Here is a 15,645-nt window from a genome sequence, read left to right as displayed (position 1 = left end):
ATCTATAGGAAATACTGGTCAGAATAAATACATTGTCGTCGTCGGTTCCTCCTACAGGTCAAAACAGGAGTGTGTCACACCCACTTAATATAAGCAGGATGCAGATCTGACAGACACGCATGCACACACACACACACACGGTGTAGTCGGCAGGAAACGTGTCACAATAATAATAAATGTATGTCATCATCCCCAGGGTGCAACATACTGGATGTTGCAGATAGAAATGCCACAACTAGAGCTGACATGATTCCTCACTCTACATTTCAGAGAGGCATGTCTGTTCTACATCATATTTTTTTTTATCTGGGCGTTCTGCAATGTGGCCCATGAGTTACCTGAAGTTCTCCCTCAACAGGTAGCCCCTCGTCCAGACAGTGACTGCGGGTTGAGAGGGACATTTTAGTCCCAGAGTTTGGTTTGGGAATCCTGCACTCATTCCTGAAACTGGTTGAGTGAGCACTGTAGAGGTTTGGGCAGTCAGACTCCACTTGATAAGGTGTAGTATGATATACTACAGTACCCATAATACTCTGTGTCCCGTCTCGTTATCAATACACGAGGGTCTGAAATCTGAATCTTTTTTTTCTCCATTGTTGTGGTTTTCTCCCTGGACCTTCAGAACAGTTTGTCCAGTAAATTCACTTTAACGACGTGTAGTCTGTTAGACCAGTCTATTCCAACTGTGCTGTCATAGCAACATGTTACACCACTCCGTTCGAACTGTATCGCCATAGCAATGCGCTACACCAGTTCATCCAGTAGTGTGCCCAGGCTGTGGTGATGTTCAGGTGGTCCAGTGATGGGCTTGTTACACATGGGACACACACAGCGCACCTCCAGCCACTTCACCAGGCAACTGCAGGGGCAAACAACAATTCAGTGACACATATATGCACGCATATATACACACACACACACACACACATATGCACGTACAGATACACACGCACACACAGACACACACATCTGACACACAAATTCCATCTGCTTGGTGTGAGGTGAGGTGACACTTGCCTCCGGTGAAAGGCGTGTTGGCATGGCAACACTCCTAGCTCATCTTTCACTCTGAAGTCCTCCAAGCACACGGCGCATGTCTGCTGTGATGGAGAGAAGTAGAGGGAGAGCAATGGAGAGAGAAACCAGGGGAGAGAGAGAAGGTGGTTGGAGAGTGTAAAAAGAGTCTGCACTAAACAGAAGCATAATGGAAAGAGGAATAACAAACATACCCCGTGTAGATTCAGTTTCTTTGTATCCCCTTTGAATACCACCTGTGAAAAAGCATCAGTGATTACCGCTAGAGTTGTGGGACAAACATGGAAATGAAACAGGTTTCCTATTCACAAGATGAAGGGGTGTTTAAAAAGATCATTGGAACGTTTTTGCTCTCAACACTAGGGGGCCGGAGACACTGTGAGGATTGATGTGGGGCGGTCTTCATTGCAGTTACAATATATTTCTGTCACGTATTCCTGAGATTTTAAACAACTCTCCAGGCATTGTGCTTCTGATTTATGTGGACAGCACGACTGCAAAAAAAGGTGACCTGGAAGGCACCCTGAGTTTGTATGCAAACGTCTCATGAAGCAATTGTGTCATATGTGCAGTGTGTTGAATATGACTGACTTATAGATGACTGACTTCAGGAACGTGACTTTTTTGTGGCGTTGTGACGCGACTTACCGCTTTGTATCCAAACCTCTCTCGCTGAGCCTGGTGCCTCAGTTTACTGGGAGGGAGGAGAGCAGAAAGAGAGGAGAGACTTTTAGTACAATTGAGTAAGAAGACAGGCAGACAGAGGGACAGACAGTGGTTTCATCAATGAACCTGTCTGTAATCACCCTAGAGGTACATAAGCTGAAACGATTGGCCCTAGTCAAAATTGTATTTTTACTTTTGAAATGCACTGATCGCCAAATAATAATTCTGTGTAAAAATGACCATATACGGTAGCATGTTTTCATCAAACAGATGTAGTAAAGGGACTCGTGCCCGCTGTGCCCACTCAGTTTCAATGGGCATAATGCCTCTCCTTTCCTCTCCTCTCTGCCACTTTGAAAGGACCACATTGTGGAGCAAAGAGGGTCATACCCTGGACACAGTGCGATGTTGTTCACACTGAACACAATCTCACTTCATTAAGGCTCAATAACTCTTCAGACCCAGAGCAGTCTCCAGTTACCACTGTGCTATATCCTCTTTGTCACAACACAGATGAAAACAAGACATTCATCCTTCTATTCATGTCTTAAAATGTGCATGTGTGTGTGTTTTGTTTGTGTGAGTGTGTGTGAATGTGCATTTGTCTACTGTGTGTGTTTGTATAAGTGTGTGTAGGGCCCTATAAAATCAGTTTTATTTTTTGCCTGATTCCATTTCGTTTTTCCCCAAATTCTGTTTTCTCCATTTAGTTATTTCAGGTTTCCATTTTCCAGTTTTTCTTTGGTTTTCGCTCTCAAAATCGCACTTTTTAAAATAGACCATCCAATTTAGTTGTTTTGTGAGTCTACAACAATGCTTAAACCACATCAGGAGACCACTTTTTGAGGTCTGGGATAAATAGAGAAATTTAGATTTTTGTGTGTAGTTACCCTTTAATTGCAGTGTGCAACTAGCAAGAGGCTGTTGTCTATTTTTTTTGTATTGGTAGAGTTTGCAAAACAAATACCCACTGGATTGATGCAAATAATAATGTTATAATTCTGCCAGGTAAGCATAGGTTACTTTGTAGTTAACATTTGATTGAGAAGGTTTTTGGGAAAGGCAAATTTCTATCGACCAGAAGACTTTTCATTAGCATCATTGCTAAAGGCTACACAATGTGGTAGACACGCGCACCGCGCATTCACAGACCAGAGCAATTCTCGTTGACTCTTCAGAAAGTTGCAGGAAATACGAATCACTATTTATAGTCTTATGATAAACTTAGGCAAATTAATTAATTTTCAATACATTTAGTTGATTCCCTACTAAGTTCAATACATTTTTGAAAATTGTTGAATTCCGTTTTAATGTCTGGATTCCGTGATCCCGTCCGCGTTCTCTGCATCTCGGATTTTATAGGGCCCTATGTGTGGGAGATTCAGGATAGGAGGAGGACCCTACGTTTACTTCCAACTGTGGGGCTGCTGCCTGAGGCCTTAAATAGACTCAGGGACAAACCAGGCTGATAATCATCTGCAGCTGATTGTTTGAGTTGGGAAATACTTAAGGACAGAGGAAACAGAGGGACGGGTGAGGAGTCCCCCATGACAACAATAGCCTGGACCTGATTCTAAAGAGCTTTTTAGAGAAGCCTTAGTCACAGTAACAGTAATAACAGTCACACACACACACACTCATGCAAACACATTGCTGACGTTTCAATCTACACTGAACAAAAATATAAACGCAACATGTAACAATTTCTAAGATTTTACTGAGTTACAGTTCATATAAGGAAATCTATGGATTTCACATGACTGGGAATACAGATTTTGTTGGTCACAGATACCTTTAAAAAAAGGTAGTGGCATGGATCAGAAAACCAGTCAGTATCTGGTGTGACCACCATTTGCCTCATGCAGCGCGACACATCTCCTCTGCATAGAGTTGATCAGGCTGTTGATTGTGGCCTATGGAATGTTGTCACACTCCTCTTCAATGGCTGTGCGAAGTTGCTGGATATTGGTGGGAACTGGAACACTGTCGTACATGTGGATCAAGAGCATCCCAAACATGCTCAATGGGTGACCTGTCTGATGAGTATACAGGCCATGGAAGAACTGGGATATTTTCAGCTTCCAGGAATTGTGTAGAGATCCTTGCGACATGGGGCCGTGCATTATCATGCTGAAACATGAGGGGTTGGCGGTAGATGAATGGCACGACAATGGGCCTCAGAGTCTCGTCACGGTATCTCTGTGCATTCAAATTGTCATCGATACAATGCAATTGTGCTCGTTGTCCGTAGCTTATGCCTGCCCATACCATAACCCCACCACCACCATGGGGCACTCTGTTCACAACTTTGACATCAGCAACCGCTCGCCCACACAACGCCATACACACTGTCTGCCATCTGCCTGGTACAGTTGAAACCCAGATTCATCCACGAAGAGCACACTTCTCCAGTGTGCCAATGGCCATCGAAGGTGAGCATTTACCCACTGAAGTCGGTTACAACGCCGAACTGCAGTCAGGTCAAGACCCTGGTGAGGATGACGAGCATGCAAATGAGCTTCCCTGAGATGGTTTCTGACAGTTTGTGCAGAAATTATTTGATTGTGCAAACCCACAGTTTCATCAGCTGTCCGGGTGGCTGGTCTCAGACAATTCTGCAGTGAAGAAGCCTGATGTGGTCTGAGGTTGTGAAGCTGATTAGATGTACTGCCAAATTCTCTAAAACAACATTGGAAGTGGCTTATGGTAGAGAACTGAACAATAAATTATCTGGCAACAGCTCTGGGGGACATTCCTGCAGTCAGCATGCCAATTGCACGTTCCCTCAATACTTGAGACATCTGTGGCATTGTGATGTGTGACAAAACTGCACATTTTAGAGTGGTCTATTATTGTCCCCAGCACAAGGTGCACCTGTGTAATGATCATGCTGTTTAATCAGTTTCTTGATATGCCACACCTGTCAGATGGATGGATTTGATTACAAAATGATACCACGGCAAAAAAAGTAGGCATATTAGCCAAAGTCACAGAATGGCACTTGATCCAGAATGAGAAACTCAGCGACTGCTCTATTCAATCACTGGGCATCTTTTGAGGTCAATATCATCATGTTTGAAATGTTTTACGTCAGTATTTTTTGATCGTTAGTATGTATGCTTCAATGCATACTGCATGCTTTAATTAACCAATTATACAATCATGTTATCAATTTGAATTTGTCTTTACCAATCTAACTACATAACAACATAATGATTATAATGTATTTGAATGGTAAATCTCTATTGATAAACTGGTAAAATCAAGATGTACCCTAGGCCTAATTCCACCTCAAAAAGCACAAGAAAGAATATTTTGACACCCACCGTCTCATATTGTTCTGAAATCATTTCTGTAGTAAGAAACTGATAAGATTATCATTCCTGAAACATTATTTTGTTTAAATATAATTTGATCTCTTATAAATTAAGCTAATTGTTTGCACCCCAATTTGGCAATTTTAATTTATAAGATTCGTATATCAAAAGTGTTGGAAAAACTTGTCAATAATCAACAACGACTGGCTTTCTTGATGTCTATAGTATTCTCTCGGGTATGCAAACCAGTTTCCACTCAGGATAAGGATGGGTCACTGCAACCTTAAAGATCCTCAATGATGTCACCATTGCCCTTGATTATAAGCAATATTGTGCTGCTATTTTTATTGACTTGGCCAAAGCTTTTGATACGGTAGACCATTCCATTCTTGTGGGCCGGGCTAAGGAGTATTGGTGTCTCTGAGGGGTCTTCGTGCTGGTTTGCTAATTACCTCTCTCAAAGAATCGAGTGTATAAAGTCAGAAAATCAGCTGTCTCAGCCATTGAGAGCCCCACGCTCTTCTCAATTTACATCAACAACATAGCTCAGGCAGTAGGAAGCGCTCTCATCCATTTATATGCAGATGTACAGTCTTATACTCAGCTGGCCCCTCCTTGGATTTTGTGTTAAACACTCTACAACAAAGCTTTCTTAGTGTCCAACAAGATTTCTCTAATCTTAACCTTGTTCTGAAAACCTCCAAAACAAAGGTCATGTGGTTTGGTAAGAAGAATGCCCCTCTTCCCACAGGTGTTATAACCCTGACCTCTGAGGGTTTAGAACTTGAGGTAGTCACCTCATACAAGTACTTGGGAGTATGGCTAGACGGTGCACTGTCGTTCTCTCAGCACATATCAAAGCTGCAAGTTAAATCTAGACTTGGTTTCCTCTATCGTAATCGCTCCACTTTCACTCCAGCTGCCAAACTAACCCTGATTCAGATGACCATCCTACCCATGCTAGATTACGGCGACATAATTTATAGATCGGCAGGTAAGGGTTCTCTCGAGCGGCTAGATGTTCTTTACCGTTCTTTACCATTCGGCCACCAATGCTCCTTATAGGACACATCCCTGCACTCTATACTCCTCTGTAAACTGGTCATCTCTGCATACCCGTCGCAAGACCCACTGGTTGATGCTTATTTTTAAAACCCTCTTAGGCCTCCTCCCCCCTATCTGAGATATCTACTGCAGCCCTCATCCTCCTTCTGCCAGTCACATAAAGGTTCCCAAAGTACACACATCCCTGGGTCGCTCCTCTTTTCAGTTCGCTGCAGCTAGTGACTGGAACGAGCTGCAACAAACACTCAAACTGGACAGTTTTATCTCAATCTCTTCATTCAGACTCAATCATGGACACTCTTACTGACAGTTGTGGCTGCTTTGCATGGTGTATTGTTGTCTCTACCTTCTTGCCCTTTGTGCTGTTGTCTGTGCCCAATAATGTTTGTATCATGTTTTGTGCTGCTACCATGTTGTGTTGCTACCATGTTGTTGTTATGTTGTGTTGCTACCATGCTGTGTTGTCATGTGTTGCTGCCTTGCTATGTTGTTGTCTTTATGTAGTGTTGTGTTGTCTCTCTTGTTGTGATGTGTGTTTTGTCCTATATTTATATTGAACAGTCGTGGCCAAAAGTTTGGAGAATGACACAAATATTAATTTTTACAAAGTCTGCTGCCTCAGTTTGTATGATGGCAATTTGCATATACTCCAGAATGTTATGAAGAGTGATCAGATGAATTGCAATTAATTGCAAAGTCCCTCTTTGCCATGCAAATGAACTAAATCCCCCCCAAAAAATTCCACTGCATTTCAGCCCTGCCACAAAAGGACCAGCTGACAACATGTCAGTGATTCAATCATTAACACAGGTGGAGTGTTGACGAGGACAAGGCTGGAGATCACTCTGTCATGCTGATTGAGTTTGAGTAACAGACTCAATCAGTAACAGTAACAGCTTCAAAAGGAGGGTGGTGCTTGGAATCTTTGTTCTTCCTCTGTCAACGATGGTTACCTGCAAGGAAACACGTGCCATCATCATTGCTTTGCACAAAAAGGGCTTCACAGGCAAGGATATTGCTGCCAGTAAGATTGCACCTAAAGCAACCATTTATCGGATCTTCAAGGAGAGCGGTTCAATTGTTGTGAAGAAGGCTTCAGGGCGCCCAAGAAAGTCCAGCAAGCGCCAGGACCGTCTCCTAAAGTTGATTCAGCTGCGGGATCGGGGCACCACCAGTACAGAGCTTGCTCAGGAATGGCAGCAGGCAGGTGAGTGTATCAGCACGCACAGTGCGGTGAAGACTTTTGGAGGATGTCCTGGTGTCAAGAAGGGAAGCAAAGAAGCCACTTCTCTCCAGGATAAACATCAGGGACAGACTGATATTCTGCAAAAAGTACAGGGATTGGACTGCTGAGGACTGGGGTAAAGTCATTTTCTCTGATGAATCCCTTTTTCCGATTGTTTGGGGCATCCGGAAAAAAGCTTGTCCGAAGAAGACAAGGTGAGCGCTACCATCAAAGCATCCTGAGACCATTCATGTGTGGGGTTGCTTCTCAGCCAAGGGAGTGGGCTCACTCACAATTTTGCCTAAGAACACAGCCATGAATAAAGAATGGTACCAACACATCCCCCGAGAGCAACTTCTCCCAACCATCCAGGAACAGTTTGGTGACGAACAATGCCTTTTCCAGCATGATGGAGCACCTTGCCATAAGGCAAAAGTGATAACTAAGTGGCTCGGGGAACAAACCATGGCCAAGAAACTCCCCAGACCTTAATCCCATTGAGAACTTGTGGTCAATCCTCAAGAGGCGGGTGGACAAACAAAAACCCACATATTCTGACAAACTCCAAGCATTGATTATGCAAGAATGGGCTGTCATCAGTCAGGATGTGGCCCAGAAGTTAATTGACAGCATGCCAGGGCGGATTGCAGAGGTCTTGAAAAAGAAGGGTCAACACTGCAAATATTGACTCTTTGCATCAACTTCATGTAATTGTCAATAAAAGCCTTTGACACTTATGAAATGCTTGTAATTATACTTCAGTATTCCATAGTAACATCTGACAAAAATATCTAAAGACACTGAAGAAGCAAACTTTGTGGAAATTAATATTTGTGTCATTCTCAAAACTTTTGGCCACGACTGTATTTCTTTTTTATATTTAATCCCAGGTCCCCGTCCCCGCAGGAGGCCTTTTGCTAGGCCATCATTGTAAATAAGAATTTGTTCCTAACTGACTTGCCTAGTTAAATAAAATTAATAAAAATATAGTGGTCCATAAATACAGTACCTAACATTCGATTTGGACCATCATTCCTCCTAACAATGAGTAAGACATGAGGAATCCTATAAAAGTATCAAAAGCCACCCACACCCAACGCCTATCCCACACCAACAACCAGTATACAGTATCAGTTCTCTATATCTGACAAGTATATGCAGCTGCTGCTTGGAGTATTGCTTCTTCATCCTTTATACTGTAACGCATTCCATGTGAATCTGGTGTTGTTTTTTCCCCCTGTTCAGAGAAATTAGCCATTGAAGTCACTTGCGTTATTTACCATAAATGTGTATGCGCATGCATTGAGTTATTGTGCTTATTTTAACGGATTTCATGGGATTGATTTCCGTGTGGCATTTATTTCATTGCACTGATCAACAACATTTGCATAGAAGTGGCTTATTTTATAATGTAACGAGTATTACCGAAGGTGGCTTCCCTTCCTGTTCGAGTGGCGCTCGGCGGTCGTCGTCGCCGGTCTACTAGCTGCCACCAATCCCTTTTTCCTTTTCGTTTGGTTTTGACTAATTGTTTTCACCTGTTTATTGTTTGGTTGTTAGGGTGGTGCTATTTAAGTTCGTTTAGCCCGCTTCTGTTTGTGCGGGCTTGTCTTTCTGTTTTGTATGAGGTTGTTCGTTTGATTTTGGGGTTTTCCACAGTCTGGATTTATTTTTCCAGTGTGTACTTTATTCAAGTGGATTTTTACGCCAATGTTTTGATGTTACCAGTTGTTCTTCTGGTTGGACATTAAAGAGTGGTTTTTCCCCATATCTTTGCTCTCTGCGCCTGACTCCTCACAATTTTCCTCATTGTTCGTAACATATAAAAGTGTGCGCTGTCTCTTTAACCAGTAATGACTCATTCATGAGCCAAGATGCGGCCTGCCAGAGCCCTCAGCCTCAGTTCGCTGAGGGAGAGATGTGAAGGAGACCGATTAAGTGAATGAATAAAGTTTTTGGTGGCAATCAGCTTTGAAATCAACATATTTTGCGGTATGGTTTGCATATTATCACCAAAAAGTACAAGGGTAGTGAACTGATGTTAGTTTCAGCTGTAAGCTTGCAAGGAAAGGGTCAGTGCAATCCTGGATCCTTGGGACGTCCCTACCCTAAACCCTAACCTTAACGCTTACCCTAAACTTAGCCCTTTTTAATTTAAACTTCAATGGGGTAGGTGACGTCCAAAGGATCCTGGATTTCACGGACTGCAAGGAAAGTTAGCCTACAAAGCTGGAAGTTATTGTCACGCCCTGACCTTAGAGATCCATATTATTCTCTATGTTTGGTTAGGTCAGGGTGTGACTCGGGGGTGAAATTCTATGTTTTCTGTTTCTTTGTTTTTGGCCGAGTGTGATTCCCAATCAGAGGCAGCTGTCTATCGTTGTCTCTGATTGGGGATCATACTTAGGCAGCCCTTTTCCCACCATTAGGTTGTGGGATCTTGTTTTCTGTTTAGTTACTGTTGCCTGACAGAACTGTGCGTTTTCGATTTTGTTATTTTGTTTGAGTGTTTAAAAAAAAAAATCATGAACACTTTCCACGCTGCGCCTTGGTCTACTTTTTTGACCACCAACGAGAGCCGCTACAGTTACCGGTGTCTTCTTGCATTGTAAAGTTATTCTAGCCTATATGGAAATTGTTTTGCGAACAGTAATTAACAGTTTCTACATTTTTACATGCCATGTCACATTATTCAAGTGTGTTAACTTCTGTTCAGCACGAGTGGGGAGCTAAAAATGATGCAGCTCAGACTCCCAGTGCAGACTATCAATAATTTTGTAGAGTAGACACAGTGTGCTCCGTGGGGGACATCGGCTGACTCATAGACAGACTTGATCCGTGAGACACATTTGGCACAATTACTGAGTAACCACAATTCTAGTACCCAACCGTTTTTCACATTTTAGTATAAAAAAGGTATGGAAGTTTCGGTATACCGTGCAACACTAGCAGGCAGGCGGGCAGGCGGGCAGGCGGGCGGGCGGACGGGCGGACGGACGGACGGACGGACGGACGGACGGACGGACGGACGGATATGTTTACCTGATGAAGTAGCAGCAGAAGATGAGGCTGAGGACAAAGACGAAGACTCCGGTCCCGAAGATGACCATGTAGATGTTGAGAGGAAGGTCCTGGAACGCCACGGCAGACATGATCCCTAACCTCTAGCCCCCGACCTACTGTGACCTCTGATCTTTCCCCTCTGACAGTGAACCAGACACACACACCCTGGAGGGAGACACACACAAACATTCAATAATTTCAGAAAAGTGTGCATGTTAAGAATGTTGATTACAAAAAAAGAATGCAAGCATGCAAACAAATGCACGGCACTCACACCAGAATAACACAACACACACACACACACACTAACACATTAACAGTAAGAAACTCAGCCCGTCTCTGTTGTGGGTGAGGGAGAAGACAACAGGCGCTGACAAAGCAGGAAGTGATGCAGTCTGTGGCGAGACATACTGTAGCTCAGGTGCTGTGAAGCTGGCAGGATATTGTAGACCCCAAAGACTTGAAGTTACCAATAGACACTGATCTAATGGCAGTAATGTTAGGTGGGATTGGGGGAGGTGAGCTGATCCAAATCTGTGACTATTGTCTATATGGGCTTACTGATGCCCTAGTCTTCTGATGTACGACTGTACAGCATGAACGCCTGTACAGCATGAATACAGAATAGCTGTATTTTCAGTACAACAACCTGCTCACATGCGTGAACACACGCATGCACACGGTACACACTGCCCTAGGTAATCCCTTGCCTACAGACTGTTTATATTCCTAAACTCTATTGGTCAAGCAGCACGTGTTCAGTTTATTGGCTGAGAGAACAGAGATCACACTGCAGGTGTGTGTGTGCGCAGTGTGCGTGTGCTTGTGCGTGCACTCTGAAGGACAGATGTTGGTGTGGGTCACTGTTAGAAGAGCCACTGGATATGAGACTGTGATTTCCAAACACTTACTTCACTTTTTTCCCAAGATAATTTGAAGGCAAATGTATAAGTGTGTGTAATATAAAGGATATAATCAATAAGTTTACTCTTGTCTGTTGTCTCAACTTACCATAAAACAGACTTGGATATCAAGAACTGTCTGCGCACAAAGGAGAAGTTGCGCACACTGCATACCAAGGGACAATGACATACCATCACCGACGATCATATAATTTATTTTCAACGGAGGATGTGTGTCGTCAAAATGTCCAATGTGTTAGTAAAAGAAACGATTCTATAAAGTTATGCAAGTAGACCTGGAGTTATGAGCGAAAATTGCGCATCTCATACAGTAAAATAAAAAAGTCACACAGCTCATAACTTGTTCTTGCAAAACCATCAAAACAATGCAATATCACACAGTGATGAAGTAAATCCAATTGAAAAACAAGAAACGTGAACAGAAACAAATGTGTTATGCGTAAAATTCTTACCGTTATAACGAAGAAGGCTCACAGACTGCCCCTCGATGGTAGAACGTGTTCATTCTTCATAAACACCAGTGGTTCGTCGTGAATGGATGCGGCTCACAGCTGGACTATACATTCTTCCTTCGGTAGGAATCTCTCTCTCTCAAATGTTGCCATGAGATATACTGTACATATGCGACTTAAAAAAAAAGACAAAGAAAAAAGTTATGCAAAAGGAGTCGACCGTGGCTCGTACCTTACCACATCTGTAGGCAATTTTACTTCTGGAATCTACATCTGTTGTTATTTTCGTAACGCGAGAAGTCCTGCCTTGGTATTGTCATACACAACATTACCGTTACAGCTAATTCCGTGAGAGAGGCCTATTAATTTAAGGATCCGCCCCTTTCTTTTTCAATTTTCGCCTAAAATGACATACCCAAATATAGCTGCCTGTAGCTCAGGACATGAAGCAAATATATGCATATTCTTGATACCATTTGAAAGGAAACACTTTGAAGTTTGTGGAAATGTGAAATGAATGTAGGAGAATATATCACATTCGATCTTGTAAAAGATAATACAAAGAAAAAAACATGCGTTTTTTTTGTTCCATCATCTTTGAAATGCAAAAGAAAGGCCAATATATGATTTAGGAATCCAGGTGCAATGTAGATTTTGGCCACTAAATGGCAGCAGTGTATGGCCAATGTTTTAGACTGATCCAATGAACCATTGCATTGCTGTTAAAAAAATTGTATCAAGACTGCCCAAATGTGCCTAATTGGTTTATGAATAACATTTCAAGTTCATAACTGTGCACTCTCCTCAAATAATACCATGGCATTATTTCACTGTAATAGCTATTGTAAATTGGACAGTGCAGTTAGATTAACAAGAATTTAAGCTTTCTGCTAATATCAGATATGTCTATGTCCTGGGAAATGTTCTTGTTACTTATGTAACGGATGTGAAATGGCTAGCTAGTTAGCGGTGGTGCGCGCTAATAGCCTTTCAATCGGTGACGTCACTTGCTCTGAGACCTTGAAGTAGTGGTTCCCCTTGCTCTGCAAGGGCCGCGGCTTTTGGGGAGCGATGGGTAACGATGCTTCGTGGGTGACTGTTGTTGATGTGTGCAGAGGGTCCCTGGTTCGCGCCCGGGTCGGGGCGAGGGGACGGACTAAAGTTCTACTGTTACACTTACAACCTCATTGTAACGGCTGTCGTAGTCGTTCTCCTCCTCAGACGAGGAGGAGCATGGATCGGACCAAGATGCGGATTGGTAAGTATTCATGTTTTAATGGGAAAACAACAAACACTACAAAATACAACAACCAACAACCGTGACTAACCTGAAACAGTCCTGTGTGGCCCAAACACTGACACAGGAACAAACACCCACAAAACACAAGTGAAACCCTGGCTGCCTTTGTATGATTCTCAATCAGGGACAACGATTCACAGCTGTCTCTGATTGAGAATCATACCAGGCCGAACACAAAATCCCAACATAGAAAATCAAACCTAGACCAACCCACCCAACTCACGCCCTGACCAACTAAAACAAATACATGACAAAGGAAAACAGGTCAGGAACGTGACAGAACCCCCCCCTTAAGGTGCGAACTCCGGGCGCACCAGCACAAAGTCTAGGGGAGGGTCTGGGTGGGCGTCTGTCCACGATGGCGGCTCTGGCGCTGGTCGTGGTCCCCACCCCACCATAGTCAACCCCCGCTTCCGTGGCCTCCTCCCAATATTCACCCTCCATGTCAATCCCACTATTCCAAAGGGCAGTAACAGACTGAGGGGTAGCAGCTGACTGAGGGGTAGCACCTGACCGAGGGGTAGCACCTGACCGAGGGGTAGCACCTGACCGAGGGGTAGCACCTGACTAAGGGGTAGCACCTGACTAAGGGGCAGCACCAGGATAAGGGGCAGCACCAGGATAAGGGGCAGCACCAGGATAAGGGGCAGCACCAGGATAAGGGGCAGCACCAGGATAAGGGGCAGCACCAGGATAAGGGGCGGCAGCTCCGGACTGAGGGACGGCAGCTCCGGACTGAGGGACGGCAGCTCCGGACTGGGTGGCAGCTCCGGACTGGGTGGCAGCTCCGGACTGGGTGGCAGCTCCGGACTGGAGGGCAGCTCATGACTGGAGGGCAGCTCATGACTGGAGGGCAGCTCATGACTGGAGGGCAGCTCATGACTGGAGGGCAGCTCATGACTGTAGGGCAGCTCATGACTGTAGGGCAGCTCATGACTGTAGGGCAGCTCTGGCAGCTCCTGACTGGCTGGCGGCTCTGGCAGCTCCTGACTGTCTGGCGGCTCTGGCAACTCCTGACTGGCTGGCGGCTCTGGCAGCTCCTGACTGGCTGGCGTCTCTGGCAGCTCCTGACTGGCTGGCGTCTCTGGCAGCTCCTGACTGGCTGGCGTCTCTGGCGGCTCCTGACTGGCTGGCGGCTCTGGCGGCTCCTGACTGACGGACGGCTCTAGCGGCTCCTGACTGACGGACGGCTCTAATGGCTCGGGACAGACGGGCGGCTCTAATGGCTCGTGGCAGACGGATGGCTCAGATGGCGCTGGGCAGACGGATGGCTCAGACGGCGCTGGGCAGACGGATGGCTCAGACGGCGCTGGGCAGACGGATGGCTCAGACGGCGCTGGGCAGACGGATGGCTCAGACGGCGCTGGGCAGACGGATGGCTCAGACGGCGCTGGGCAGACGGATGGCTCAGACGGCGCTGGGCAGACGGATGGCTCAGACGGCGCTGGACAGACGAGCAGTGCAGGCGGCGTTGGGCAGACGGACGACTCTGACCCGCTGAGGCGCACAGTAGGCCTGGTGCGTGGTGCCGGAACTGGTGGTACCGGACTGGAGACACGCACCTCAAGGCTAGTGCGGGGAGCAGGAACAGGGCACACTGGACTCTCGATGCGCACTATAGGCCTGGTGCGTGGTACCGGCACTGGTGGTACCGGGCTGAGGGCACGCACCTCAGGGCGAGTGCGGGGAGAAGGAACAGTGCGTACAGGGCTCTCAGGACGCACAGGAGGCTTGGTGCGTGGTGCCGGAACTGGTGGTACCGGACTGGAGACACGCACCTCAAGGCTAGTGCGGGGAGCAGGAACAGGGCTCTGGAAACGCACTGGAAGCCTGGTGCGTGGAGTAGGCACTGGTGGTACTGGGCTGGGGCGGGGAGGTGGCGCCTGAAATACCGGACCGTGCAGGCGTACTGGCTCCCTTGAGCATTGAGCCTGCCCAACCTTACCTGGCTGAATGCTCCCCGTCGCCCGACCAGTGCGGGGAGGTGGAATAACCCGCACCGGGCTATGTAGGCGAACCGGGGACACCATGCGTAAAGCTGGTGCCATGTAAGCCGGCCCAAGGAGACGTACTGGAGGCCATATATGAAGAGCCGGCTTCATGGCACTTGGCTCAATGCCCAATCTAGCCCTACCAGTGCGGGGAGGTGGAATAACCCGCACCGGGCTATGAACACGTACAGGAGACACCGTGCGCTCTACTGCGTAACACGGTGTCTGCCCGTACTCCCGCTCTCCACGGTTAGCCTGGGAAGTGGGCGCAGGTCTCCTACCTGCCCTCGGCCCACTACCTCTTAGCCACCCCCCAAGAAATTTTTGGGTGAGCCTCTCGGGCTTCCAGCCGCTCTGCCTTGCTTTCGCCTCATAATACCTCCTCTCCGCTTTCGCTGCCTCCAGCTCCGCTTTGGGGCGGCGACACTCCACTGGCTCTGCCCAGGGTCCTTTACCGTCTAGGATTTCCTCCCAAGTCCATTCCTCTTTTCCCCATTGCTGTTGTTCTTGCCTTCCTTCTCCAATCCGCTTGGTCCTGTTATGGTGGGTGTTTCTGTAACGGCTGTCGTAGTCGTTCTCCTCCTCAGACGAGGAGGAGCATGGATCGG

The 15,645-nt window shown here is 46.0% G+C and overlaps 1 protein-coding gene across 1 annotated transcript; it reads right to left on the bottom strand.

Moving 5' to 3' along the window:
* Positions 1 to 744: 744 nt before the first annotated feature.
* LOC120021843 (RING finger protein 122-like) lies at positions 745 to 10,460 on the bottom strand. Its single transcript, XM_038965690.1, has 5 exons — positions 10,351 to 10,460; positions 1,684 to 1,729; positions 1,230 to 1,271; positions 1,018 to 1,100; positions 745 to 859 (listed from the first exon to the last, which is right to left on the bottom strand). Exons 1-5 carry the CDS (start codon positions 10,458 to 10,460, stop codon positions 745 to 747), a joined length of 396 nt encoding a protein of 131 aa, XP_038821618.1.
* Between the last annotated feature and the right edge of the window lie 5,185 nt (positions 10,461 to 15,645).

Source organism: Salvelinus namaycush, chromosome 26 (assembly GCF_016432855.1).
Source record: "Salvelinus namaycush isolate Seneca chromosome 26, SaNama_1.0, whole genome shotgun sequence".
Lineage (NCBI taxonomy): Eukaryota > Metazoa > Chordata > Actinopteri > Salmoniformes > Salmonidae > Salvelinus > Salvelinus namaycush.
This window is presented reverse-complemented; position numbering and strand designations above follow the sequence as displayed.

Excerpts from the sequence above, each read along its gene's own strand:
- LOC120021843 (XM_038965690.1), bottom strand. The coding sequence starts at position 10,460 with ATGTCTGCCGTGGCGTTCCAGGACCTTCCTCTCAACATCTACATGGTC. Across the intron at positions 1,730-10,350 it reads TTCTGCTGCTACTTCATCAG|TAAACTGAGGCACCAGGCTC; the intron begins GTAAACATATCC and ends CCTCCCTCCCAG. Across the intron at positions 1,272-1,683 it reads AGAGGTTTGGATACAAAGCG|GTGGTATTCAAAGGGGATAC; the intron begins GTAAGTCGCGTC and ends GCTTTTTCACAG.